Here is a 26,799-nt window from a genome sequence, read left to right on the forward strand (position 1 = left end):
GAGCGCCCAACAATGACCGTGCTAGAAAGATTTCGTGCAAATGCTTGCATGTAGGTTCCTTCAACAGCACTTCAGTTGCTGTGTATGGCTCACGCAGAAAGCTACACCGCACTCAGGCCCCTGGATCTTGAAAAAGCCACCAAAGGCTTCAATTTTGCCGCCGTGCTACGCGATTGGAGGATTAGGGTAGCTCGATATCCTCCCTCGCCCGCCGCTCCATGCAGGGTGGCGACAACAACGTTGTCTGCTACGGCTCGCGCCATGCTGAATCCCACTATGAAGTACCGTGCGCCTAGAGCGGTGACGCGAGAAGGTCTTTCTGCGTATACAGACGTTCGTGCAAGAAATAACTGCGCGAAAGCGTTCCTAGAAGGTGTATTGTGTGACGTATTGCAATTCAAATCATGAGAAGCCAACAAACACTGACACCAAGGACAACATAGGGGAAATTACTTGTGCTTAATAAATGGAATGAAGAAATGATAAATTAATGGAAATTTAAGTGGATGAAAAAACAACTTGCCGCAGGTGGGAACCGGACCCACAACCTTCGCATTTCGCGTGCGATGCTCTACCAATTGAGCTACCGCGGCGCTGTTTCCCCATCCACTTTCTTGGGTATTTATGTATGCTAGTAGAACCCTGGGAGTGTTAGCCAGCGGCACCGCTCACAGACCTTGGCGGCGGACGTGGAACGTCCTTGTTGCCGCAGGCGTCACGAGAAAGTGATCTTTTTGGGTGAAGGCAACTGGTCAATAAACCCACATATGCTACCTGAAGGCATCAATGTTGCCGGATTCGAGACCCTCGTTAAGTAATGAACGAGAAGAAAGGGGGTTAACCGAGGGGCTCGATTTTTGTTAGTCATATCATGAGAAGCCAACGAACACTGACACCAAGGACAACATAGGGGAAATTACTTGTGCTTAATAAATGGAATGAAGAAATGATAAATTAATGGAAATTAAAGTGGATGAAAAAACAACATGCCGCAGGTTGGAACCAAACCAACAACCTTCGCATTTCGCGTGCCATGCTCTACCAATTGAGCTACCGCGGCGCTGTTTCCCCATCCTTATTTCTTGGGTATTTATATGTGCTAGTAGAACCCTAGGAGTGTTAGCCAGCGCCACCACTCACAGACCTTGGCGGCGGACGTGGAACGTCCTTGTTGCCGCAGGCGTCACGAGAAAGTGATCTTTTTGGGTGAAGGCAACTGGTCAATAAACCCACATATGGTACTTGAAGGCATCAATGTTGCCGGATTCGAGACCCTCTTTAGGTAATGAACGAGAAGAAAGGAGGTTAACCGAGGGGCTCGATTTTTATTAGTCATATCATGAGAAGCCAACAAACACTGACACCAAGGACAACATAGGGGAAATTACTTGTGCTTAATAAATGGAATGAAGAAATGATAAATTAATGGAAATTAAAGTGGATGAAAAAACAACTTGCCGCAGGTAGGAACCGAAGCCACAACCTTCGCATTTCTCGTGCGATGCTTGCGATGCTCTACCAATTGAGCTACTGCAGCGCTGTTTCCCCATCCACTTTCTTGGGTATTTATGTGTGCTAGTAGACCCCTGGGAGTGTTAGCCAGCGCCACCACTCACAGACCTTGGCGGCTCTGAGGTTGTGGGTTCGGTTCCCACCTGCGGCAAGTTGTTTTTTCATCCACTTTAATTTCCATTAATTTCTCATTTCTTTATTATATCTTCATCAGCCTGGTTACGCCCACTGCAGGGCAAAGGCCTCTCCCATACTTCCCCAACAACCCCGCTCATGTACTAATTGTGGCCATGTCGTCCCTGCAAACTTCTTAATCTCATCCGCCCACCTAACTTACTGCCGCCCCCTGCTACGCTTCCCTTCCGTTGAAAACCAGTCCGTAACCCTTAATGACCATCGGTTATCTTCCCTCCTCATTAGATGTGCTGCCTATGCCCATTTCTTTTTCTTGCTTTCAACTAAGATGTCATTAACTCGCGTTTGTTCCCTCACCCAATCTGCTCTTTTCTTATCCCTTAACGTTACACCCATCATTCTTCTTTCCATAGCTCGTTGCGTCGTCCTCAATTTAAGTAGAACCCTTTTCGTAAGCCTCCAGGTTTCTGCCCCGTACGTGAGTACTGGTCAGACATAGCTATCATACACTTTTAACTTGGGGGATAATGGCAACCTGCTGTTCATCATCTGAGAATGCCTGCGAAACGCGCCCCAGCCCATTCTTATTCTTCTTATTATTTCCGTCTCATGATCCGGATCCGCCGTCACTACCTGCCCTAAGTAGATATATTCCCTTACCACTTCCAGTGCCTTGCTACCTACTGTAAATTGCTGTTTGAGACCTGATGTTGGCTAATTTGGCCCCAAATCCAAGTGCACGAGTGCTTTTATTTCGCCCCCGTCGAAATGCGGCTGCTGCGGTCGGCATCAAACCTGCGACCTCGAGCAATGGCATAGCCGCAAAGCTACTGCGGCAGGTACAGAAATGTTGATTTGGCGCGTCACCGCTTCCGTAGTGCCGCCTAGACCCTACGGTATGCATTAATGTGCCTCTGCTTCTGCACGCCCTGCCTAAGTTGTCCGCTTGACAAATCTGCATGGTGTTTAGTTTTCACAAATAGCAGAAACGTACCCCACCATATCGCGAACTTAAATCAACCCTCGGAAGGCGAATGCTAGTTTCGGTTTCAAGGAACGTGCGCGCTCCAAGCGGTTGCCAGACATCCTAACCTATTTTTTTATTTCTCTTTATGTGAAGTTTAAATCGGTCGAAGCGCGAGAAGTAGTTGTCTTCGTGCATCCGTCGAGCTTACCTCCGTTCACCCTTGTCGCTCGCTAAGCGATAACAAAAGTCGGAGCGCGCTTGGTCATCTGTTTCGGGTCGAAGATATGAAAGATAAGACAAAGAAGCTCGATCAGGCTTGCAACGAACGGAAGACGCAGGGAACCAGGTCAGCCAAGCATTAGACGAAGATGGCTAAATCGGGGCATCACATGCGTTTCGCGGCTCTGTGGTATTCTAACACCGGGAATTCCTGCGAAGTTTTTCAGGTTTCCTAATAACAGCAGGTAAGCACGAGTGTATCACTTTATTTTCTGAGCAGGTACTCATATTGCATGAGTAAACCAGTTCTGTGCAAGCCTCAGTTGGCTGACACAGGAACAGTGTCGCTTGACCCACTCGTCATGACGGCATCCCATTAGCATGCTGTTGGTGAAATTCTTGTACTGAAGGCGTGTTTGTTGGGCTATACATTTTTGTGCACTCTTTCTCGACACATACGGCCAAGGCTAAAGTAAAGAAAAAGTGAAGGCTTATCAAATTTCGAGAGCGATGACGGCGAAAGGATGCACGCACATAATTTCCTGAAGCGTTTTGATTCACCATTATGAGATATCGTACTGAAGAAGGTTCAAGCTTCCTCTTTTATGTGAATTTTGGAGCGTAGACGGTTCCGTAGGCTCCGTTACCTTGCTTGAGGCACAGCTTCGGTGTGTGCAAGTTTTTGAGCACCTGTGTTATAGACTAGGCGCAATGTTATTTGTTCTACCGGCGAAAAATGTATTTACTAATACCAGTAATAGATGTATAGTGTATTTAATGATAATTAAGAGCAAACTGCTAATCCCCCGTGCGATGAAGAGTGCTACTTAAGTTTTTTTGTGAATTGTCTGTTCGTTGCGTTGGTGTTATGTCCAAACAGTGTCCTAATACTCGGTGTGCTTTTCTGTATATATGAATATGACGCAAAGTATGACGACAGCAAGATTATATGCGCTTGTAAGCACTAACATGCTCCCTCATTCGGTATGTAGTTCAATTTGTTAAAGCAATTATATGCTTCTTCCTGTTCATGCAGATGGATGTAGCCAGTTTAATATTACGGGGGTCCTTACTTCTCATACTGTCAGTGAAATACATGTGTTGTACTCTACCTTCTTTCTGTGAGCGACAAAATGTGTCGCCGTCATAACATACAGGATAGTCAAGTTCCGTGTGACCAGCCCGTGATGGCTTAATTTCGCATAGGTTTGAATTTTCTGGAATGTGTGTTCGCTCATTATGTACAAATTTCAGTTGTGAATGAAAATTGCTTCTGCAGATTAACGCTTCCGCACTGCGTGGAGGTCAGTATTTTCCAGTGCGGAATGTGTGAATAAAAAGAAGAAACGTTCAACAATTACTTGTTTGGAGTTTTGGCTGACTGAGAAATCGGCCAGCTTTAGTTGATCCGCTTCAAAACGCGCGAAAATTAACGCTTGATGGTGCCAGGAAATTATTTTCTTTATACTACCCCTCCTCCCTATATCTGTGGACTAGTTGGACTGCAGCCCTAAACATAACCACAAGTTAGAAATTTCAAAGCGGCTACTTTCACGAAATGACGAAATGTATTAAAAATATTGTTGAAAAATATTACCTCTGAATACTGGTAGTTAACGATGGTTTGCTTTATAAATATTTTTCATTACGATTGCTTGGCACTGGTGTGTACGAGCGTTGTCCCAGTGCTTTAAACAAGGAATACAAGCTTCCGATGTAAACGCGGCAGAAAAAAGCGCTTCGTAAACACGGCCCACTTGAGCGAGTTCTGCTCCGCAATTTGGCTAATGTCGCCGCGCGGCTAGCGGACGTGCAAGAGAATGCGAACACAGAAGGGTCGAAATCCGGGCCAGTCGGTACATATTTCAAGAAAAAAAGAACCAGTAACAAAACACAAAGGACAAGAAGAGGGGTTCACACCAGAACGACCAGTCTTTCTGGTGTGAACCTCTCTTCTTGTCCTTTGTGTTTTGTTACTGGTTTTTTCCTTCAAATACGAACACAGCCCGCTTGCATGCGAAGTGGGAAAGGGTGGCTTCGCGGCTAAAACCTCTTAAACTTCGTGAAGTGGCGACCCTTTCCTCCTCCACCTTCTCTCCTCATCGTTTCTCTTCCCTTTCACGCTCCCTCCTCGACCGTGGCGCGGTCTACACAGCTCAAGCGTAGCTGACGACCTTTCGCAGAGTGAATGCACGCATAGCGACGCGGTGCGCTTTAAGTGTTCGCTTTCTATCTCCGAGTAACTTCGTGTACAGCACAGAATTTCTATACGGATGGTTATACAAATTCAGTGATGGCAGCTTTTTTTCTCCTGTCTTGACAACTATTTGTTTAAAAATGTATCTGAACGAGCGCTAACGCTGTGCCATGACGACTCCGAATGTATCGCGTGCGCTACAATTAGGTACGCAACATTTGTCAAGTGCGTGTCACAAGACCTTGTTGCGAATGGTTGTAAATAAAACATTTACGATCGAATGCCAATATTCTGACCTCCAGCAAGCACTCATGCAGTAGCCTAAACATTCCGCGCCGTCCTTACCATGTGAATTCGCGCCGCGTATCAGCTATGACGTACAAAGGCCGACAGAGGGCACGAACGATCGCTGCTCTGAAGGTTCCAAAGAGTATCACAAGCTACAGCACCGCCAACGTGCATGCTTGCGAATCTTCTAAACCCGCGCAAAGGCTCGGAGGTGGGCGCTGGTGCTGTTATGTTTCTCGTGCCTCAAAGTCGACAGAAATACGCGTGGCCGATCATCGAGTAGGGATTCTGCGTACATAATAAATGAAATCCGTTTTTTTTTTGTATTTCTTCGTGAAGCGGGAATGTGGTAACGGCGCTTCAGTCAGGCTCAAACAAGTGCATTATTTTTTCAGGTTAGTGACTCATCACGAATAACATTTTATCGTGCGTTAGCTCGTCCGTTCACGAAGTGACTTACTTGTCGCGATCCGAGTTGCACCCAGGTGAATGCATTGAGGGTGGTTGCGCTCCCTCCAAAATAACATTTGAGAGATCTGACTTTAGTGAAGTGGTGACAGCGCAATAAAATTGTTGCGCTATGACGCGGCGGAAATTGCGGTATGTGAAATGATGCAGTCATTCATATTGAGGCACCATTTGTTATCTCATTACTTGTGTCTCAGAGACATAGCGGTCGAACTAGCTCACAGTTGAACAAACGAGTAAGCGAAAGACTAAACAAATGAGCGAACGACTAAACCAGCCATTGAAGGAGCGGGCTACCGCACGTTTTCTTTGCGAGTGCTGCCCCACAGCATCTTAACCTACACACACTTTAAAGCTGACACGAATTAACATGTACGTCTTAAAGGCTTATGATGCTGTCGTTAGGCGACGAACGTGTTTTCGGGAGAGCACGCACACTTTTACTTTGTATCGCAAATCCACTGGGCAACCGCCAATGACGAACACGAACAAAAGAGGCAAACAAAGCTATCGCTCTAAACAAGGCTCGTTAGTAAGCACAAAATGCAGAGTTGCTTTCCTTAGATGAGTTTTGACGCTCGAGCCTCACATTTTGTCAAAAAAAATGCGCTGAATCCTAAAGGTTTCGTAATCACGCTTTCACAAGCAGCCACGCATGCCCGCGAATTCAAGCCTGCTAACGTACAATACAATTAAGTACTGTTTATATAATCCGTACTGCTTATATAAACAAAGTACACGTGGCGTGGGAGTATACTGTGCGAGACTCGCAACTAGTTCGTATAGTCGTGTGGAATGTGTTTTAGTGCGAAGGTAAACAAACGAATCCGGCGCGAGGACCCACGTGGTGCCATTAGGCCAATAGCGACGCGGCGTCTGCGTTGGCCAGAGCGCGCAAGGAGGAAGCGGCATTCTTCAAAGCGTGGCGCTATTTTACGAAGTTTACGAGGTTTTCTTCGCAGCAAGCCTCCTCCTCCCGGTGACCCGCCGCGCCCTCTTCCTTTGAGCTCATCAGTGACGTCATGGATCATTGTTTTGTTTGTGAATTATTTCCAGTTGGATATCCGGCAAACGCCAGTGGTGGAAGCGGCGCTGCCGCCGCGAACGGCACGGGACCGAGTGTCCCAAAGGAGGTATAGGGAGTTTCCGCCTCCTGCTTAATTTATATCGTTTGCCCGCAACCGCACTCGTGTCTATAGTAGTAGCGGTTTCCCGACTTCTCACGTGTCCGATTCGTATGCACCGCCCCCCCCCCCACACACACACAACACCTTGTGTGGGAACGGCGAGGGGAGAGTGGCAAAGTTGTTGCTCACTCGTTTTGCGACTGCGTCGGTTCTACCCGTTCTGTGCATGCTCTCCCCTCCTCTCTGCCTTTCTATTTCCCCGCTGGACCTGCACACTAGTAGGAAGATAAGCGGTGCAATTTCTGCAATACTTTTGCAGGGGTCACGTATAATTACCGCTATAGAAATGCTAATGAGGCGACGCCCAGGAAGCTCCACAAGGAATTGTACACATTCGGCGCGGTGCAAAGGTCCGAACGAGTTTCTCGCGTCGCCTTTACTCTCTCCCGTGCTCCTGACATGTATACACTTGCTCTGGACGACCCCCAACGTTGTGTGCCAGACAGCAGCAGCAGCAGCAGCAGTGGTAAAGTTGAAGGAAGAGGCAAAGAAAACTTCGCTTTAGAAGCTAACTGAAATAGGTCTAGTACATTCGAGACAGTGTTCAACGGTGTTGCGCTACGAACGCGTGCTACTTGGGCTTTGGAATAAAACAGAAACAGCTCGACACAGGACTGGCGAGTAAAGAGCACAGGGCAGAGCGCTGACTAGCTACCAAATGCTTTATTTGCAGAAGCAGCATGATGCTTTATTTGTTATGCGAAAGACTCAGGCACTCAAAAACACCAGATATTTGGCAATAGTCACTGCCTGGAGCTCTACAAAGTAGAACTGGTTGTGGCTGCGGCGCAGTTCATCAGCGACTGCCCTTGTTTTGATATTTTGCACCGTGTCTTTTATTCTGACTTGAAGCGCTTCCAAAAAAAAGTTAACTCACACGCGGAAAAATAAACGAAAGGCGCGTAAGAACAAACGCTTGTGCAAAGACGTATAAGCACGAAGTGGAACTTGTGCGAATAATCAAATGTCGCAGGGAAATAGAAATTGCAGGTAATGTGGGGGTGATAAAGGCATTGTTGAAGGAAAGTTACGAGCGTGGTGATGAAGTAGCTGTGTTGTGAGAAATTAGCGGACGCACGTCGGAGATAATATATATATATATATATATATATATATATATATATATATATATATATATATATTGGAAATGGCAATAATTACCGGCAGGGTAAAACACTTGCCTTAAGGAACTAATTGGGGTTAGTGGTTTGATACACGGTAGGAGTATCGTGTGCTTAGAAAGGAAAATAGGTGTGCACGCACAGGGCGTTCGTGGCGGCGTGTTGCTCCGTGTAATATTGGCCATTCATAAATGGACGTTTTTATCTCCCTGAAATGAAAACATCCGCCTGTTGCTTCTAGACTGACAAGAGCACTGCAGGACGCAGCACCAAGTCATTCTGGAGTAGTCACAGCAAAACCTGCAACGCGTGCGACGGCTGCTGACTACGCAGCGGCCGTCTGAAGTATGATTGAAAATGGCGGAGCATGCTCATATAATTGCCTTCAATGGGTCGGCTCCGTCCCCTTCAGTAAATGTGGCACGGAACAGCGGAGGAGGTGCGCCTTTAGGTAACCTAATAATGATGACGACGCGATGCGTTACTTCATCCGAGGCGTGCAGATAATGCACTAGCTCGATCGCAATGTTTTACAGCGGAGCTGTATATGGCTAGCCGATTCGTACGTCGGTCCGTCTGCAACCTGTATGCCGAAAGCTCCTCTGGCGCAACGTCATGCGCATGCAAAAAAAAAAGCAATAGAGAGGCGCGCGATTAGCTGCACCAGTAGTGACGTCGTTGCTCTCCGTCGCAGCGGAGCGGGTGCGTAGCAGTTTCTCTCCGGCTCCGAAATGGCTAGGCCACGCGTCATACGTACTCCTTAGGAGCAGGCAGCTTTCGACTGCAACGCCGCGAGCAGAACCGGGAACGAGTTCGCCTGCGCCGTCCCAAGGCTGCAGCCGGGTGAGAAGAACAGGCTCGTGCAGCCGAGCGCAAGCAGCAACTGCGTACCGAGGATGCCGCAGCCTACCAAGCCGTCGTTTAACAAACCGTCGGGATTAACCCATTGATAAACACCGGGGCCGCATGTTTCAGCTTTGCTGGTTAACCATCTGTATGGAGTGCTTGGGCATTGATTTTTTCTTTATTTTCTTTATTTTGTTCTGGCTAACTCAGAAAAAGCCTGTTCGAGGGCGCTGCTTTATGATGCGGGTGGGAGCCGAGTCACGTGGTATTCGCACTATTTCGCAGAGTTTATCAGTAGTAAAAAATGTGTACGCAATTAGTCCTTCGCTGAAAATAGGGCAGTTAGATGCCCCGTAGTCGGTGCCCACGCGTCACTCACCAATCCGAACACGCGGTTGTCCTCAGCGTCGCGGCACACTTCCGCGGCCACGGTGTCTGCGCCGCACACGCAGCCACATGCAACTGTAGCCGTTTACTTTGTGCGCGACTGGACTAGAGTGCGTTCTCGTGCTCACGTGTTCCAGTCTGGCCCCGCAGTTTGGTGTGGATGAGCTTTGTCCTGTATCAGCTTGACCAACCGATAGTAGCCACATCCATATTGAGCAGTTTGCGCAATTGCTCGATACGAAACCATGTCTGCGAAGGCGTCTAGCAAAGAGCAGCCAGAAATGAGCGCGCGCTGGCCAGTGTAAGTCTGCTCGGATCTTAAGTTTCGCATGTTTCGAGGCTAGTCGATTGTTCAAAACTAATAGAAATTATCAAAACACGACGGCCACGACGCCGATAAGCATTGTGGCCAAAGTTTCGTTGCTACGCGGGCAGCCGCGGCCAAGCGTTAGCAGGCGAGAGTCGGGGACAGTACGATTGTCGTACTTCCGCAAGTACGGAGTTCCTGTTCAATATCGAAACGCACACTTTCGCTTGTTTATTAAAATGCGTTTCTGAGTATGCACAGTAGCAGAAGGAAGAATCTCACAGGCATAAACTCCCTTGTTGATTGATGACATCTATTAGCCAACAGCAGCCATGCATGGGAACCTGCTATACGACTAGCCATTGCAGCCGGAAAAGTGAGGAGAAAGCTTCTGTTAAAAAGACAGTGTTTGAGAAAGAGGCGACTTCGTATTCCGCTTGCGAGCTCTACGCACCCCACACGTCTGCAAGATTTGGCTGAGGTGTTCACAGCAGCGTACGCTACTGCGGATTGTGTTTCTTCATTGCGCCCGAGGTGTAGTTCAGGCCCCCATGAGATAAAAGGAGGAAGATAGCGTATGAGTAGCTGCGAAAATGAAATAAATTCTAGTGTTTTACATCTGACCACGACATTGTTACTAGGCATTGCATAAAGTCTGCTACTCGGGAGTTTGTTAAATTCAGCTGGTGCGCTTCAATGTACAGCTAATTGCAGTACTCCATCGAAATCCGGCCGCAGCCGCCAGGATCAGAGGCGCTAGCTTGAATTCAGCAGCGCAAAGTTGTAGGCACTAAGCTACCGCGGCGGGTCGGAGTACCTGCGACGTATTCTGCTAAGAAATAAGTAACGGTAGCTTCAAATGTTTCCAGCTGCCTCATCTGTGTTTCTCGAGGTGTGGGGTGGATATACGGATAACAACGGCACGCACTCGCGAAGCAAGCCGTCAAGCCGAGGGCGCTAGCTCTGAAGATCGTAGGCCGGATGGACTTAGGGGTACACGATAAAATGAAGAAAATGAGGCAGTGCAGGACAATATGGGTCGGGCCTCTTTTGAAGACAGAGAAATACAGAGCAAAGTTCGTTTTACAGAAAGACTCAGGGACCTGAATGAAAATAATTTGGTGGTTAGAGTGCACAAATATCTGTGCTGCAAAAGCGCGGAAACAGAATTCAGGAAGAGGTCAAGAATGTCGGCAACCTGGAACAGGGTAACTGAAAGTGTAAATAAACAAGTAGGAGCCATCAAGAAAAGCGAGGAAAGCAGAAACCGTAAATTGAATGCAAAGGATGGAAACAAAGAAATGCCATGGGGATTTACAAGAATGGCATCAAAGACATTATAAAGCAAAATCTGTACGGTAACACAATTGGCAGTGCCTTGCTCTTTGAGACTTGAGCTGGTTGTTTAAGAACATATTAGCAAATATTAAGAACAAACATATAAGCATATATTCGAAGCAGGACAGAGTATGTGTATGCTGCAGCGAAAATCCGGAGACAAAATAATGCATCCTAAAGGAATGCAAAGGTATTCAGCCGGTGAGACCCGCAAGTAACGTGTTCCATCCAGAAGCGCTGAGATTTAAAGTGGATGAAAGCATCAACCGGTCAGCAGTCGACTTAAGCACGATACGTTTAGACTCTTGGAGAAAAAGCAGGGAAGGGATAATATGACCGAACTCATTCCAGGCATAAGCAGAGGTAGAAAATATATATAAAAGGTATAAGGAAGACAAAAGACATTAAAGAGATGTAGACAAAATGTTACAGTTAAAAGCATGTATAGCATAGCGCATTGGCTCAAGCAGGCTAGGTGATTATTTGTCACCGCCCCCGTTCGAGGGCGTGCCTATATATCATCATCATGGTTTTGCACGCTCATGCTCACTATTGGCGATCTCGCTGCTTCTTGCCGTTTTACGGCATTCACACATCATGCAGTCTATCGAGCTTCCATGCTAACATTGCTCTCAAGTGCGGCGGATGCTCTTGCTTTCTGGTGAAATTATTTAAAGGGTGCACAGACTCTTTTGTGAACGCCTAAAGCCATTTGGAAACATCTTCATACATGGATGAATTATTTGATCAGTCACCGGCCAAATTATATCTGCAGCTAAGTACGAGGAAGCGGGAAAATAGCCGTGTTAGGCATTTGTCCCGTTGAACATATTTATCATATTACTTGACGCGAGTGATTTTCGTTCATATCATGGAGTTAACCTAACTTCGACTCTTTCGTGATCAACGCACATTGCACACATATGCGCCAATACTTCGAGATCATTAGGGCTCATAAGACAAAAGTTGCATAACTTTACTAAAGACCTCAGCTTGAATACGCTGCATCCGTCTGGTCTCACCATCAGAATTACTTGATCGAAAAACTCGAATCTATTCAGAATAGGCCTGTGCGTTTTGTTTCACGTTGTTATGACTATAACAAACGCATAACACAAATTGAACTCGGCCTCTCACTACAGCCATTGCATGATCGTCGTGATGTAGCCCTGCTATCATAATTTCTTAAATATGTCCAACATACAGCACCGTCAGTTCTGCCTCTCAAAACTCGTCATTACAGGTGACACCGGCTGTACAATCAGTTCAATTTCATGCGCATCTACGGAAAGACTAGTTCATTCAACTACTCTGCTCTTCCAAGGGACATTCGCTTTTGGAACAATCTTCCTAACGCCATCGCTTACGAGAGTGACCAGGAAAAATAGCGGCATCTTCTAACAACGCATTTTTCAAACTCTATATGACCTAGCGTGTTATTATTTCTTCAGTTTCCCGTTATTAATGTGTTACTACCCCTTAAATACTGTTTTGTTATAGCCAAACAGTGTCCCGCTCGCTTTGTATTTATATTGGTTATATTTTACTTTCTGAAAGTTTCTTCTTTCCTCACCTCTCGCGTTCAAAAGCGTTCGGTGTGTCTTTTGTACAACTTTAACACCACATTACCGCATGTTAGCGCATTTCGTACACTGTGTATTTTGTATATGTATTCACATATGTATTCTAATTATTGTAAAGTCTTTAGTGTACTGTCCCCCCTTACAAAATGCCTCTAGGAACCTGTAAGGTATCAATAAATAAATAAATAAATAAATGTTAGCCCGTGCTCCCATGACACCCTGATAATTAGTTGATTAAGTAAGCGATTATTTTCTGCAATATATACAGCTGATAAAACTACGAGCCTTGCTTCCTGTTGTTGTCTAATGCTTTGCTATCTCTATCAAGGCTTAGCCTTTTGGGTGGAACTGAGGCATTTTTTGATGTAATACGCGAATGGATAGCAAGACAAGGGTGTCAGCTACTTCCGCCACTGAAATGGTAGAAGTTGTGGGCTGGTGAGTCCGGCTACCCGAGTAACAGGAACCGACATGTATCTGTCTTCTAAACATTCAGACTGCACTGCGGCTGCCAAGCTTACCGTAATACAGTGCTCAAACATGTAAAGTTAACAGATATCGGCATTACTATATATGCGCTTCTTGTCCACTTCATGTGATATCATTTGCCGAATCGCTATTAACGTGCCGTCTTCGGAGTATTTGCCAGTTGTTCAACTTTACTACTTTCAAGTTCAACTACGTGCACAAACGTTCACGGCACTTCGATTATTATGTTTAAATTCAGGGCCACTTTAATGAATAATGCACTGACTGCTGTGTTCTAAATTCTATTTACCTTTCAGCGTGCACCCATACATAACTGCTTTGAAGAAACTTTGGTTCTTGAAGTAAAGTACACCCTCATGTACTATATTATACATCTACTATGTACTATTTACCATAATCTGCACATCCTTTAGGTTTGTAAGGTAGAAGGGTGATGGTCTCGGCTAGTTGGGTTTCCATTTTACACGGTGTGGTGCAGCGCGAAGCGCGAAAGGGACACACGAAAAGACAAGGACAACGGCTTAAAGCCAACTGAAATTTAAAAAAAAATTGAATTGAAATTGAAATATAAACATAATAATCAAAGTACCGTGAACGTTTGTGCACTTAGTTGAACTTGAAAGCGTTATATAAAAAGTAGAGGGAAAACGACATAAAGATATATATGTAAAAAACAAACATGCATATGTAAAAAAAAGAGAATGGAAAGGACGGTTTCTCAGCCCTGCATTGCAGCGCATGCGGATGTAACCCTCTGTTTAGAAAAACAAAAGTAATTGGCACACACAAGAACGATCGAACGCGCATCATCGCTTAATCAGCTAGCATGGCACGTGAATTGTGCCCGTACATAAGTAAGCCATCTCTGGCCTTATCAAGAAGGGAGATGGTATTTTTAGACCGTGGCAGGGCGAACAGTGAGCGGGGATGAGATCATTATAATGTTTTTCATCTTTATTGTTTCTTTCTTACATATATATTTTCTATGTCGTTTTCCCTGTGTTATATCTATATAACACCTTGTATCATGCAATAAAATTTCTGTTAGCAATAAGCGCTCGCCCTCATTTCTTCATGTGTCCCCTGTCCCGCTTCGCGTTGTACCACACAGTCTAAAATTTAGGCTTGTGATTTTGATGCTGCTAAGTTAGCAAGCATACAGCATGTGTCATGTGGAATACATCATTATCATCATCAGCAGCAGCCTAGTTACGCCCACTGCAGGGCAAAGGCCTCTCCCATACTTCTCCAACTACCCCGGTCATGTACTAATTGTGGCCATGTTGACCCTCCAAACTTCCTAATCTCATCTGCCCACCTAACTTTCTGTCGCCCCCTGCTACGCTTCCCTTCCCTCGGAATCCAGTCCGTAACCCTTAATGACCATCAGTTATCTTCCCGCCTCATTACATGTCCTGCCCATGCCCATTTCTTTTTCTTGATTTCAACTAAGATGTCATTAACGCGCGTTTGTTCCCTCACCCAATCTGCTCTTTTCTTATCCCTTAATGTTACACCTATCATTCTTCTTTCCATAGCTCGTTGCGTCGTCCTCAATTTCAGCAGAACCCTTTTCGTAAGCCTCCAGGTTTCTGCCCCGTAGGTGAGTACTGGTAAGACACAGCTGTTATACACTTTCCTCTTGAGGGATAGTGGCAACCTGCTGCTCATGATTTGAGAATGCCTGCCAAACGCACCCCAGCCCATTCTTATTCTTCTGGTTATTTCAGTCTCATGATCTGGATCCGCGGTCACTACTTGCCCTAAGTAGATGTATTCCCTTACCACTTCCAGTGCCTCGATACCTATCGTAAACTGCTGTTCTCTTCCGAGACTGTTAAACATTACTTTAGTTTTCTGTAGATTAATTTTCAGACCCACCCTTCTGCTTTGCCTCTCCAGGTCAGCGAGCATGCATTGCAATTGGTCTCCTGAGTTACTAAGCAAGGCAATATCATCAGCGAATCGCAAGTTGCTAAGGTATTCTCCATCAACTTTTATCCCCAATTCTTCCCACTCCAGGTCTCTGAATACTTCCTGTAAACACGCTGTGAATAGCATTGGAGATATCGTATCTCCCTGTCTGACGCCTTTCTTTATTGGGATTTTGTTGCTTTCTTTGTGGAGGATTACGGTGGCTGTGGAACCGCTATAGATAGCTTCCAGTATCTTTACATATGGCTCATCTACACCCTGATTCCGTAGTGCCTCCATGACTGCTGAGGTTTCGACTGAATCAAATGCTTTTTCGTAATCAATGAAGGCTATATATAAGGGTTGGTTATATTCCGCACATTTCTCTATCACCTGATTGATAGTGTGAATATAGTCTATTGTTGAGTAGCCTTTACGGAATCCTGCCTGGTCCTTTGGTTGACAGAAGTCTAAGGTATTTCTGATTCTATTTGCGATTACCTTAGTAAATACTTTGTAGGCAACGGACAGTAAGCTGATCGGTCTATAATTTTTCGAGTCTTTGGCGTCCCCTTTCTTATGGATTAGGATTATGTTAGCGTTCTTCCAAGATTCCGGTACGTTCGAAGTCATGAGGCATTGTGTATATAGGGCGGCCAATCTTTCTAGCACAGTGTTCCACCATCCTTCAACAAATCTGCTGTTACCTGATCCTCCCCAGCTGCCTTCCCCCTTTGCATAGCTCCCAAGGCGTTGTTTACCTCTTCCGGTGTTACTTGTGGGATTTCAAGTTCCTCTAGCCTATTCTTTCTCACCTTATCGTCGTGGCTGTTACTGGTACTGTATAAATCTCTATAAAACTCTTCAGCCACAAACTATCTCATCCATATTAGTAACGAGATTGCCGGCTTCGTCTCTTAACGCACACATCTGATTCTTGCCTATTCCTAGTTTCTTCTTCACTGCTTTTAGGCTTGCTCCGTTCCTGAGAGCCTGTTCAATTCTATCCATAATATAGTTCCTTATGTCCGCTGTCTTACGCTTGTTGATTAACTTAGAAAGTTCTGCCAGTTCTATTCTAGCTGTAGGGTTAGAGGCTTTCATACATTGGCGTTTCTTGATCAGATCTTTCGTCTCCTGCGATAGCTTACTGGTTTCCTGTTTAACGGCGTTACCACCGACTTCTATTGCGCACTCCTTAATGATGCCCATAAGGTTGTCATTCATTGCTTCAACACTATGGTCCTCTTCCTGGGTTAAAGCCGAATACCTGTTCTGTAGCTTGATCCGGAATTCCTCTAGTTTCCCTCTTACCGCTAGCTCATTGATTGGCTTCTTATGTACCAGTTTCTTCCGTTCCCTCCTCAAGTCAAGGCCAATTCGAGTTCTTACCATCCTATGGTCACTGCAGCGCACCTTGCCGAGCACGTCTACATCTTGTATGATGCCAGGGTTCGCGCAGAGTATGAAGTCGATTTCATTTCTAGTCTCACCATTCGGGCTCCTCCACGTCCACTTTCGGCCAACCCGCTTGCGGAAAAAGGTATGCATTATTCGCATATTATTCTGTTCTGCAAACTCTACTAATAACTCTCCTCTGCTTTTCCTAGAGCCTATGCCATATTCCCCCACTGACTTGTCTCCGGCCTGCTTCTTGCCTACCCTGGCATTGAAATCGCCCATCAGTATACTGTATTTTGTTTTGACTTTACCCATCGCCGATTCCACGTCTTCATAGAAGCTTTCAACTTCCTGGTCATCATGACTAGATGTAGCGGCGTAGACCTGTACAACCTTCATTTTGTACCTCTTATTAAGTTTCACAACAAGACATGCCACCCTCTCGTTAATGCTATAGAATTCCTGTATGTTACCAGCTATGTTCTTATTAATCAGGAATCTGACTCTTAGTTCTCGTCTCTCTGCTAAGCCCCGGTAGCACAGGACGTGCCCGCTTTTTAGCACTGTATATGCTTCTTTTGGCCTCCTAACTTCACTGAGCCTTATTATATCCCATTTACTGCCCTCTAATTCCTCCAATAGCACTGCTAGACTCGCCTCACTAGATAACGTTCTAGCGTTAAACGTTGCCAGGTTCATATTCCAATGGCGGCCTGTCCGGAATACATGGTTCAGCCTAAATATTTCCCCAATTATAACACACCAAGAAATCACATCTGTGTGCCTGAGCACATGTGCCAATGATATTCGTGAATACGTGTCGTGTTTCCTTCCTGTCTGCTCACATGCAGCTCCACGTGTTACAGTCAGAAGTTGAAATACCATGCACGCTGGTGTAGAAGAGCTCCGCGTGTCTTTCGACCACTCGCTGAAGGCGGATAAGAAAACCGGTCTAAGGCACACGTTTCAGATTGCAGCTAGATTTCCTGCCACACATTACTGATAATATCAGAGAATACGCACTCGAATTTTACAGCCATTTAAAGCATTCCACCAAGACACAATGAAGGTCATCAGAGCGGGCCGGTGCTGGGGTAGCCGGTGTAGCGCGTACTCCAAGTCTTAATGGCAAGACAGGACTCTCAAATGAAATTATCCTAACTTCTGATTTATTTTCGCGCATTGAACGCTTTCTCTTTTGTATTCCTCGGCTTTGCCGCTCTTATATTCCAGAATTCAAATAGTTGGATACCCTGTATAACGTGCTTACATGCAGAAGGGTCACTTGTCATTTAGTTTAGGCTTCTCAAGGAATCATGTTCGCAGCCCATTGAATTCAAGACTTTCCCATACAAACAGACCACACTGAAGAGCAGTTTACAGAGCTAACAACAGTCAACGGCGGTAACATCGCTATTGTCCTTCCCTGTCGGTGGCGTAGCAATACGATGCCATTATAATGATGCTGCTTGATTGAAAAAAACAAGGTTGTGGTATTGCTATCGAGTTCACTTTTAAAAGAGAATTCTGCAGGCAAGCGAAAGTTTCAGGTGCAGTAACGCAGGGTGTGCTCACCGACACAGCTTTGTGATGACATCGTTGAGCGGAAGAGAAATCCGACTGTCGTTGGTGAACAGTGACCACCCACCGTTGGTCGCGGCCTTGAACGGGCGGGTGAGGCACTCGGCCACCTTTGCTGCTTCGCAGACTTGGATGCTACGCTCCCTCTCAGGTTCTGATGAGCTGGCCGTGGGGTCTGAAAAAAAATGTGACTGCGGACAATTGTTTACCGCTCCTTTTCGTTCTTTTTTAGAGCGCCATTCTTAAGCGTCCGTTCTTGCGTTCAGCGTCGCCGGCGTTATACCGCTAAGTCGAGCGAACGCGAAGCGCAGCGGCAGGTGAATGAAGTGCGCGCAAAGAGGAAAGCGGAGGAGGAGGAGACTACCGTGAGAGCGTCAGGCGGGAGCGGAGGAGCAGCGGAGTGGAGAGGGCCGGCGTCTAGGCTGAGTTGCCGGCGGCGACGACCTCTTCAGCCGCGTGGGCCATCTTATCTACGCTTCAGAGGGGGGGGGGGGGGGCAGGACGACGAGGGGGGGGAGGCTACCGTCGTCCGCGGCGTCAGCTGCTGAGGTCGGTCTACGGTGCCAGTATGTGTGACGGGGATCACTGCTCCTGCAAGGGGTGATGGCAAGTGACTACCAGTAAAGCCCGATGTGACGCTACCTTGAGAGTTGTTGCCGCTGCCATTGGTGGCACTCTTTCACCGCGACGAAGGGCAGCCCTTCGTCGCGGGGAAGCGACGAAGGGCTTCTTCTCACGAAAGCATGAGAAGAAAAGCCAAGTGCCGCGCAAGTCGAATGGTGCGGCGTGTTAGGGTTGGCGTCTGACACCACGTGGCAAAATAATTTCATCCGACCATCTTCGTCGAAATGAGGCGTGACTTCTCAGGCGATGGTTGGCGTCCCGCACCCCCCCCCCCCCCCATCGTGCACAAAGAACTTTCTCTCACCGGACCTTTTACCAGGCCTCGTCGAAATGAGGCGTGACTTCGCCTGCTATTGTGGGCGTCCTGATCCACGTGCAGAAAGAACTTTCTCTCACCGGACCTTTTACCAGGCCTCGTCGAAATAAAGCGTGACTTTCTAATTCGCCATGACCGTTTCGAGTGTGCCTGTCGGCTGGAAGCCCCGCAGTGTACAGCCTCTTTTGTGTGTGTGCGCAAGTTTAGAGAGGCCCTTTCCTCGAATTGGACCTAGAAGAGAACTTCCACGAACCCGCAAAGCGCAGAAGAGGAGGACAGGCGTCTACAATTCCGGGAGGCGGGACGACTTCTTCCTTCAGCAGGCTCGGTATAACCAGAGGAGGAAGGGCCCTCTTTCCGTGCCGGTCACGTGACATCGACGGAAGCAAGATCCCGCCCACGATTGTAGAGAGCCTATTTAAGGGGTTCCGAAATGTACTTTTGATAACTTCTTGCTCTTCTCATTTTCTTTCATCTACCTTTGAATAAACCGTGCAAGTTTCACACTCGAAATTGTCTCGCCCTTGCTTGGTCGCCATGGTCTACCGGATGCCCGCAGCCCGCCGACAACGCCAAGCTACCAAATAAGTAACGTCGGTCGAGCTTCGATAGGCAGGCGCCGCTACTTCTCGGCAGCAGTACGATACGCTACCCTGAAGTACGCAACAAACTGACTGGCAGCGATTGGGATACGGAACCCTGGAGACCCCAACTTAGAGGACAACTACGATATCGCAGCCTCTTTGTCCTGGCGACAGCATTCGGAAGGAAGGTGTCTGGGTTCATGACTGCATATGGTGAGTGCACGGCTTTTCTTCACTGAGATATCACTTCGCTTTTACGTATTTTTCGGAAATTACATTGCAGTGATTTTTTTCTTTAACCGTTGACGGAAGTTTGAGTACGACAAGGTTGTATAGAGTGAAGAGTTAACAGCACTAAGGGCAGCCATGAACTTGAAGGCACTTAAGAAGCCGGAATTCTTGAGCTTGGCCAAAGAGTTGGGCCTCCAAATTGCCGAATCAAAGAGAAAGTCGGAGATAATTGAGGCTATCGAAGCGACCGGGGCCGACGACGTGGAACTGATGGAATGCCTAGAGAACATCGCAGAGAAAGAGGAGGAGCGTGAGCGCCTAGAGAAAGAGGAAAAAGAAGAGTGTAAGCGCCTAGAGGAAAAAGAAGAGCGCGAGCGCGCCGCACGTGAGGCCAAAGAAGAGCGCGACCGTGTTGCACGCGACGCACTCGAAATGAAGCACCTAGAGATTGAGCTTCTGAAAGCCTAAAATAGTGAAATACCTAGCACAGAGGCACGTGAAAGCGAGCGCAGAATGACAGACTTGATGGCACCCTATGCAGTAGGAGGGGACATAGGTCTTTTTCTGGTACAGTTTGAGCGCACGTGTGAGAAGGCAAAATTCGCGAGAAACACGAGGCCGCAACGCTTGCTTACATTGCTGCCACGTGAGGTAGCTGATATCATTGCCCGCATGGGCAATGATAGTCAAAGCAAATCTGCTTAAAAAGTACAGATTATCAGCGGAAGCACTTAGGCGAAAATTCAGGGAAGTCGAGAAGAGCAAAAGTGAGTCATACTCAGATTTTGCATACACCTTGGAGGTAAAACTGAAGGAATGGCTCAGAGAAGAGGGTGCACTCGGCAAACGCCGAAAAGACAATGCAGTGCGTTGCTTTAGAACAGTTCTACCGCCGGCTGCCAATAAACATCAAGCATTGGGTTCAGGATAGGCCAGGCGTAGACACTATCATGAGAGCGGCCAATCTCGCTGAGGAGTACGTAACCCGCCGTGCGTTCGAAGGCAACGAAGCTCCTAAGAAGGAGATGAATAAATACAGACTCGACAAGCCAAAGCGTTGGTCAAAGTCGAGTCGGTATAAAACAATGGTAGGTTGAGATTCGGTGAAAACTAGTGACGCGGAAAGCGAGGGAGAAAAGGAGTCACCAGAACAGAAGGCAGAAAGGCAAAAGAAAAGGGCTTTCGAGGCCAAGAAACCAATATTTTGCTACAACTGCCAGCAAACAGGGCACATCTCCGTGGGATGCAAAAATCCTAAACTTGTGTTGATGTGATGTCACTAACTAGTAACGAGGAAAATCTGAAATTGCTAGAACCATACATTCTTGACCTCGTGGTAAACGGCAAACCGTGTAGAGTGCTTCGCGACTCGGCGACCACAATGGACGTAGTGCATCCGTCGTACGTAGAGGGAGGCAAATTCACAGGAGAATGTGCTTCGATAAGGCAAGCCGTAGAGGCCTCCAGTGTTTGTCTCCCTGTGGCCAAGATTCATATCGAAGGCCCTTTTGGAGTGCTCGACACTGAAGCCGCCGTCTCGGCACATTTCCCGCCGCAGCATCCGTATTTGTTTTCTAACAAATCAGAGGATTTGCTACGACGTAAGGGAATTGGGTTTAGTGGAGGAACAGTGCAAGCCCTAACTTGTTCCAAGGCAGTGTATGAATGTCCAGTGGTGAAGGAAACAGGTTTGATGGAGGATTCGTCAGCCAGCACCAGACAGGACAGCCCCACAGGGGATTATGCGGAAAGTGTACCAGCTAAGGAAGAGGTCAGGCATGCGCCAGAGCCTGAAATGTTACGCGAGGCAGAATGCAGAAAGTTATTGAACGTAAGCCCTGCCACAATGATCGCTGAGCAGGAAACGCGTAAGGCACGAAGCAATGCTGAGCATTACTATGACAGGACGGCTCGCATGCGACGCTTTGAAGTTGGGGAAATGGTAATGATCCTGAAACCCTCGTTGAATAACCAACCTGAGGAGATGCCTGCCGACTTTCCGGAGTTAACAGCAGTGACGGAGGCAAAAGACATTCACGAGACCATTGAGAAGTTAGTAGAACAGGTGGAGTTGAATCCCAATCAAAGGGCCGAACTGAGGTAACTCGTGTTTGAATTTAAAGACGTATTTTGAGACACACCGGGCAGGACCACTGCGATCGTTCACGACATCGAGTTAACCTCATCGGACCCAGTTCGTTGGAAAGCTTCTCGCGTTTCGCCTCGTCAACGTGAAATCATGACCGCTGAAATAAACAAGATGTTAGAGCTAGGTGTAATCGAGCCAGGAGAGAGTGATTATACCTCGCCTCTTATCTTGGTTGAGGTTTCAGGAAAAGAGCCGCGACCATGTATCGACTACCGCAGGCTCAATTTAATCACGAAGGACCAGACTTATCCGATACCGCATATCGAGGAAAGGCTTGAGAAGGTGAGCAGTGCTAACTTCATCTCTACGCTCGATTTAGTCAGAGGGCATTGGCAGGTTCCGTTGATCGAGAGGGCAAGCAGGCTTGCGGCGTTTATTTCCCCGATGGGAACCTTTCGTCCGAAAATCCTGAGTTTTGGATTAAAGAACGCGCCATATTGCTTCTATAGCCTCATGGACCAGGTGCTACGAGGAATGGAGGACTTTGCACTTCCCTATCTCGATGACATAGCAATCTTTTCTTCATCATGGGCGGACAATATGCAACACGTGCGAACCGTGCTGTGTCGTCTACGAGAGGCCAACTTAACGGTTAAGGCTCCCAAATGCCAATTAGGGCGCGCGGAGGTAGCTTACCTAGGCATGTATTAGGGCAAGGCCATCGTCGGCCTTCCGAGGTTAAACTGACCGCAATAGACAACTTCCCGCAACTACGCACCAATCGGGACATCAGATCATTCCTTGGCTTGGCGGGTTATTACCAAAGATATTCATTAAAACTTCTTTCTGGGCGAGTTGGTGCATACTTGACATAAAAACTGTTACAGCGCAAACACATGCAACCACAATGCATGCAACCTTTTCGGCGCTTGTGTCCTGTCCCTTATTCTTGTGGTTGCATGTGTTTGCGCTGTAACAGTTTTTATGTCAAATACCAAAGATATACCCGCGGTATTGTGAGATTGCGAGTCCTTTAACGGATGCTCTCAGAAAAACAGAACCACAAACGGTAAAGTGGGATGACGGAAAAGAAAAGGCTTTTAGTATGCTGAAGAAAGCATTAGCGAGTCAGCCAGTGTTGAACGCACCCGCCTACTCTAAGCCATTCATTCTTCAGTGTGATGCCAGTGACAGGGGTATGGGGGTGGTGCTCTGTCAAAAGAGAGATAAGGAGAACGAGCACCCTATACTGTACGCCAGTAGAAAGCTTTCAGTTCGTCAGGAAGCATACAGTGCATCAGAAAAAGAATGCGCCTGCGTAGTATGGGCGGTGCAGAAGCTAGCTTCCTATATCGCTGCTTCAAGGTTCACCATAGAGACTGACCACTGTCCCCTCACATGGCTGCAGTCCATGTTTACGAAAAACGATCGTCTTTTGCGCTGGAACTTGGCTCTTCAACAGTACAGCTTCGATATTCGCTACAAGAAGGGTAAGCTTAACGGCAATGCCGACGGTTTGAGTCGTTGCCCCTAGAGTAACGAAAGCCTCATGCTCATCCGGGTTTCCGTGGCATTTTTTCGTTCGTTTATACATTTTCCGAATTCATATGTTTTTCCAAAGTGAAACCGATTGTTAGCTGATTTTCATAACCACGTCTTAACGCTTTCAAGAAATGGCTGTTTTAGTGTTCAGGGGGGGAGGACGCACGTAGGGAATGGGAAAGGTGTAGCGGGTTTTCTTTTTTTTTTTAAAGCCGGGTGTGTCTTGGGGGAGGGTGGCCTTGTTTCGCTGCTTTGTGGTTGTGGGTCCGGCACTGTTCTGGGGTAATTGCTTGCCCACGCAGGAGACGAAAAGTTGCGAGACCTGCTTGCAAGGCCAATTTCACCGGGCCGGCCCAGGAAGAAAAGTCACAAGAGCGCCACGAGGACTGACGACCACTCCCAGGAATCTACCTGCTCTGAACTAAGGGTTCGTCACCTCTAAGGGGAATTCTGCTACCGAAACGCCGATCCCTCGTACAGCGGCTGCTGGCCCCTTTACGTCGGGATCTTCCTCCCCCGCCGTAGATGCTGTTAGGTTTGGCGTCTGACACCACGTGGCAAAAGAAATTTCATCCGACCATCTTCGTTGAAATGAGGCGTGACTTCTCCGGCGATGGTTGGCGTCCCGCACCCCCCATCGTGCACAAAGAACTTTCTCTCACTGGACCTTTTACCAGACCTCATCGAAATGAAGCGCGACTTTCTAATTCGCCATGACCGTTTCGAGTGTGCCTGTCTGCCGGAAGCCCCGCGGTGTACAGCCTCTTTTGTGTGTGCGTGCGCGAGTTTAGAGAGGCCCTTTCCTCGAATTGGACCTAGAAGAGAACTTCCACGAACCCGCAAAGCGCAGAAGAGGAGGACAGGCGTCTACAATTCCGGGAGGCGGGACGACTTCTTCCTTCAGCAGGCTCGGTATAACCAGAGGAGGAAGGGCCCTCTTTCCGTGCCGGTCACGTGACATCGACGGAAGCAAGATCCGGCCCACGATTGTAGAGAACCTATTTAAGGGGCTCTGAAATGTACTTTTGATAACTTCATGCTCTTCTCATTTTCTTCATCTACCTTTGAATAAAGCGTGCAAGTTTCGCACTAGAAATCGTCTCGCCCTTGCTTGGTCGCCATGGTTTACCGGATGCCTGCAGCCTGCCGACAACGCCACACTACCAAATAAGTAACGTCGGTCGAGCTTCGATAGGCAGGCGCCGCTACTTCTCGGCAGCAGTACGATACGCTACCCTGGAGTACGCAACAGGTGACAATGGCTGCGACATGGTGCCAGAGTAGCGCGCATCACCTGTATGGAAACTGCATGAACAGCATGGCGGCTGTGAATCGCGCCCACGTGGCACGCACGCACTGCCTCTCCCGATGGGGGAGGCGGTCGCGCTACACTTCGCTCCGTTGGCAATGTACTGCACGATACACATATCAGCGCCAGATACGCGACTCACAGCGTTCTCTTCCTAATAAAAACCGTGAACCTATATAAAAACAATACAAAGCATTCACACGCGAAATGAAAACACGTATAGAGCTACGCTCGAATTTCGCATTAGGGGGTATCGTAATCGTCGGTGAATTTTTTCCCCAATAATAACCGCATAGTTATGTCAAGTTGTAGTCACGTTGAAGAACCAGACAGTACTAATAATGTGAGCCCAAAATATAACGTCTTAGTGGGTGAACTTGGGAGGAGAAAAACAATTGATACTCAAAGCGCACAGTAGCGGCGAGAATTGAGTAATAGGTGCCGAAATATGACGCACAGGTGAAGTGCCCCTGCAATTCATAAATGAATATTCACACTTTCCCGCGTAATCGCTAGTGTTCGTGTACCTCTCAAAATATACACCGAAATGTACTTCGCGCGCGCAATCCACTCAGACACAATTGTTTTGCTGTAGAATAGGCGACAACATTCGAGAAAATAGGAATACACCGAAGTGCGCCTTGCATCGAGTGATAACTTTGTAAGATTTATTATCCAATAAAAACGGCGACTGAAAAAAAAACCGAAACCAACAACGAAGGCTCTTGTCAGTATAGATTACACTTATCTGAAGGTTACTGATTTAGCTTATAGTTAAGTATCTCCAGTTCCGGTGCCACGCCACACTATATTGAAATGAATGCCCAGAAAAATGTCGGGAAGAATAAGAACAGATAACGACTTCACAAACGCTATCACAAGAAGCCTGCAGAATAAGAAAATGTTTGAAAAAGAAAAAAAAAGAAAAAAATACTATAATTTGATCCCCCGTAAAAACGCTAAGAAGCAAGCCCCACTATACATATACACGTGGGAGCATCCACTCATGGCAAAATTGTAAACGAGCACATAGAGTGGCAGGAATTAGAAAAAATAAGTCGAAGCACACCCTAAATTCAACAAGGCTAATTCTTGGGCTTCTTCGTACGGTTTACTCATAATGGCAAAGCCTTTAGAGCAATTCAAAAAGACAGGGACGTGACCAAGACCTAGGACAGCGCTAACTTTCAATTATGTTTATTGAAACACAGAGGCAGATATATAGCGAAGCAGGTATGAAAAGATACAAAAGATACAAAAACGCAAAATATTAATCACACTGTACGCACGCACATGCCACAACGGCCCAGGAACGCGATTTCCTTGTCAGAAAGATTAACTGAACGTGTACTAACACAGCCTGCTCTTTTTTTTTTTTTTTCAAATCAACCGGGCTTCAATTATTTCACGCATACAGCGGTCTTTGCTTCTGGCCTCTACTGTACATGCGCCGAACATTGCCTTGCCCGTTTTGCGGGGACATTCATGAGAATGTTCAGAACGGTTACCGTCCCTAGGTCTTACCAAACTTCACTTATGTTCTGCAAGCCTTTCATTGAGACAGCTGCCAGTTTGCCCTATGTATAGCCGACCACAATTAACGGAATGCGGTAAACCGCCCCTTGCGAGAACTCCACAATGTTATTTCTATGCTTCACTTTACATCCCCTTGATCGTTTAGAAAAAGGGTCCGTCAACTTACGCAACTTTGATAGCTTGTCTGGGGCAGAGAATGTCAACTTCACATTCGCCTTGCTGGCAACCCCCTTCAGCCTATGGAAGATACCGTGCATGTACAGTGTCACCGCCGTCTTTTTCCTTTCGGTGAATTGTTCGCCGCAACCCTTCTTGCACTTCTTCACGAAGCCTTCCGCCGCGGAAACAGGCACATATGTGGTATAACCAGCAGCTGAAAGCCGAATGGCTTGCTCGCTCACTCTGACGGGTATCATGACAGGACATGATTTTTTCATGGCGTTCGTTAAGCACATTTTCACAATTCTCCGTTTAACAAGCTTCGAGTGGGAGGATGACTATGAAAGGAGTGGTCTGTTAGGCCTAGGGTGGTAGTATCAGCTTATGTGGGTTTCTGCGAAAATTACCATTAAATCTAAAAATTGCAATTTGTTGTCAGCCCGTACGTTGTTCATGGGTCAAATCAAGT

The 26,799-nt window shown here is 46.9% G+C and overlaps 1 protein-coding gene across 2 annotated transcripts in view; it reads right to left on the bottom strand.

The window, feature by feature from the left end:
* The window catches only part of LOC126539811 (uncharacterized), a 152,473-nt gene that overhangs the window by 21,834 nt on the left and 103,840 nt on the right, over nucleotides 1-26,799 (bottom strand). For both annotated transcript variants that reach the window (XM_050186638.3, XM_055075744.2), the window contains exon 6: nucleotides 17,935-18,115. In XM_050186638.3, the coding sequence (XP_050042595.2) occupies nucleotides 17,935-18,115 (181 nt within the window). The remainder of the gene's footprint in view (nucleotides 1-17,934; nucleotides 18,116-26,799) is intronic.

The sequence above is a fragment of the Dermacentor andersoni genome, chromosome 2, assembly GCF_023375885.2.
Source record: "Dermacentor andersoni chromosome 2, qqDerAnde1_hic_scaffold, whole genome shotgun sequence".
In the NCBI taxonomy this organism is placed as follows: Eukaryota; Metazoa; Arthropoda; class Arachnida; order Ixodida; family Ixodidae; genus Dermacentor; species Dermacentor andersoni.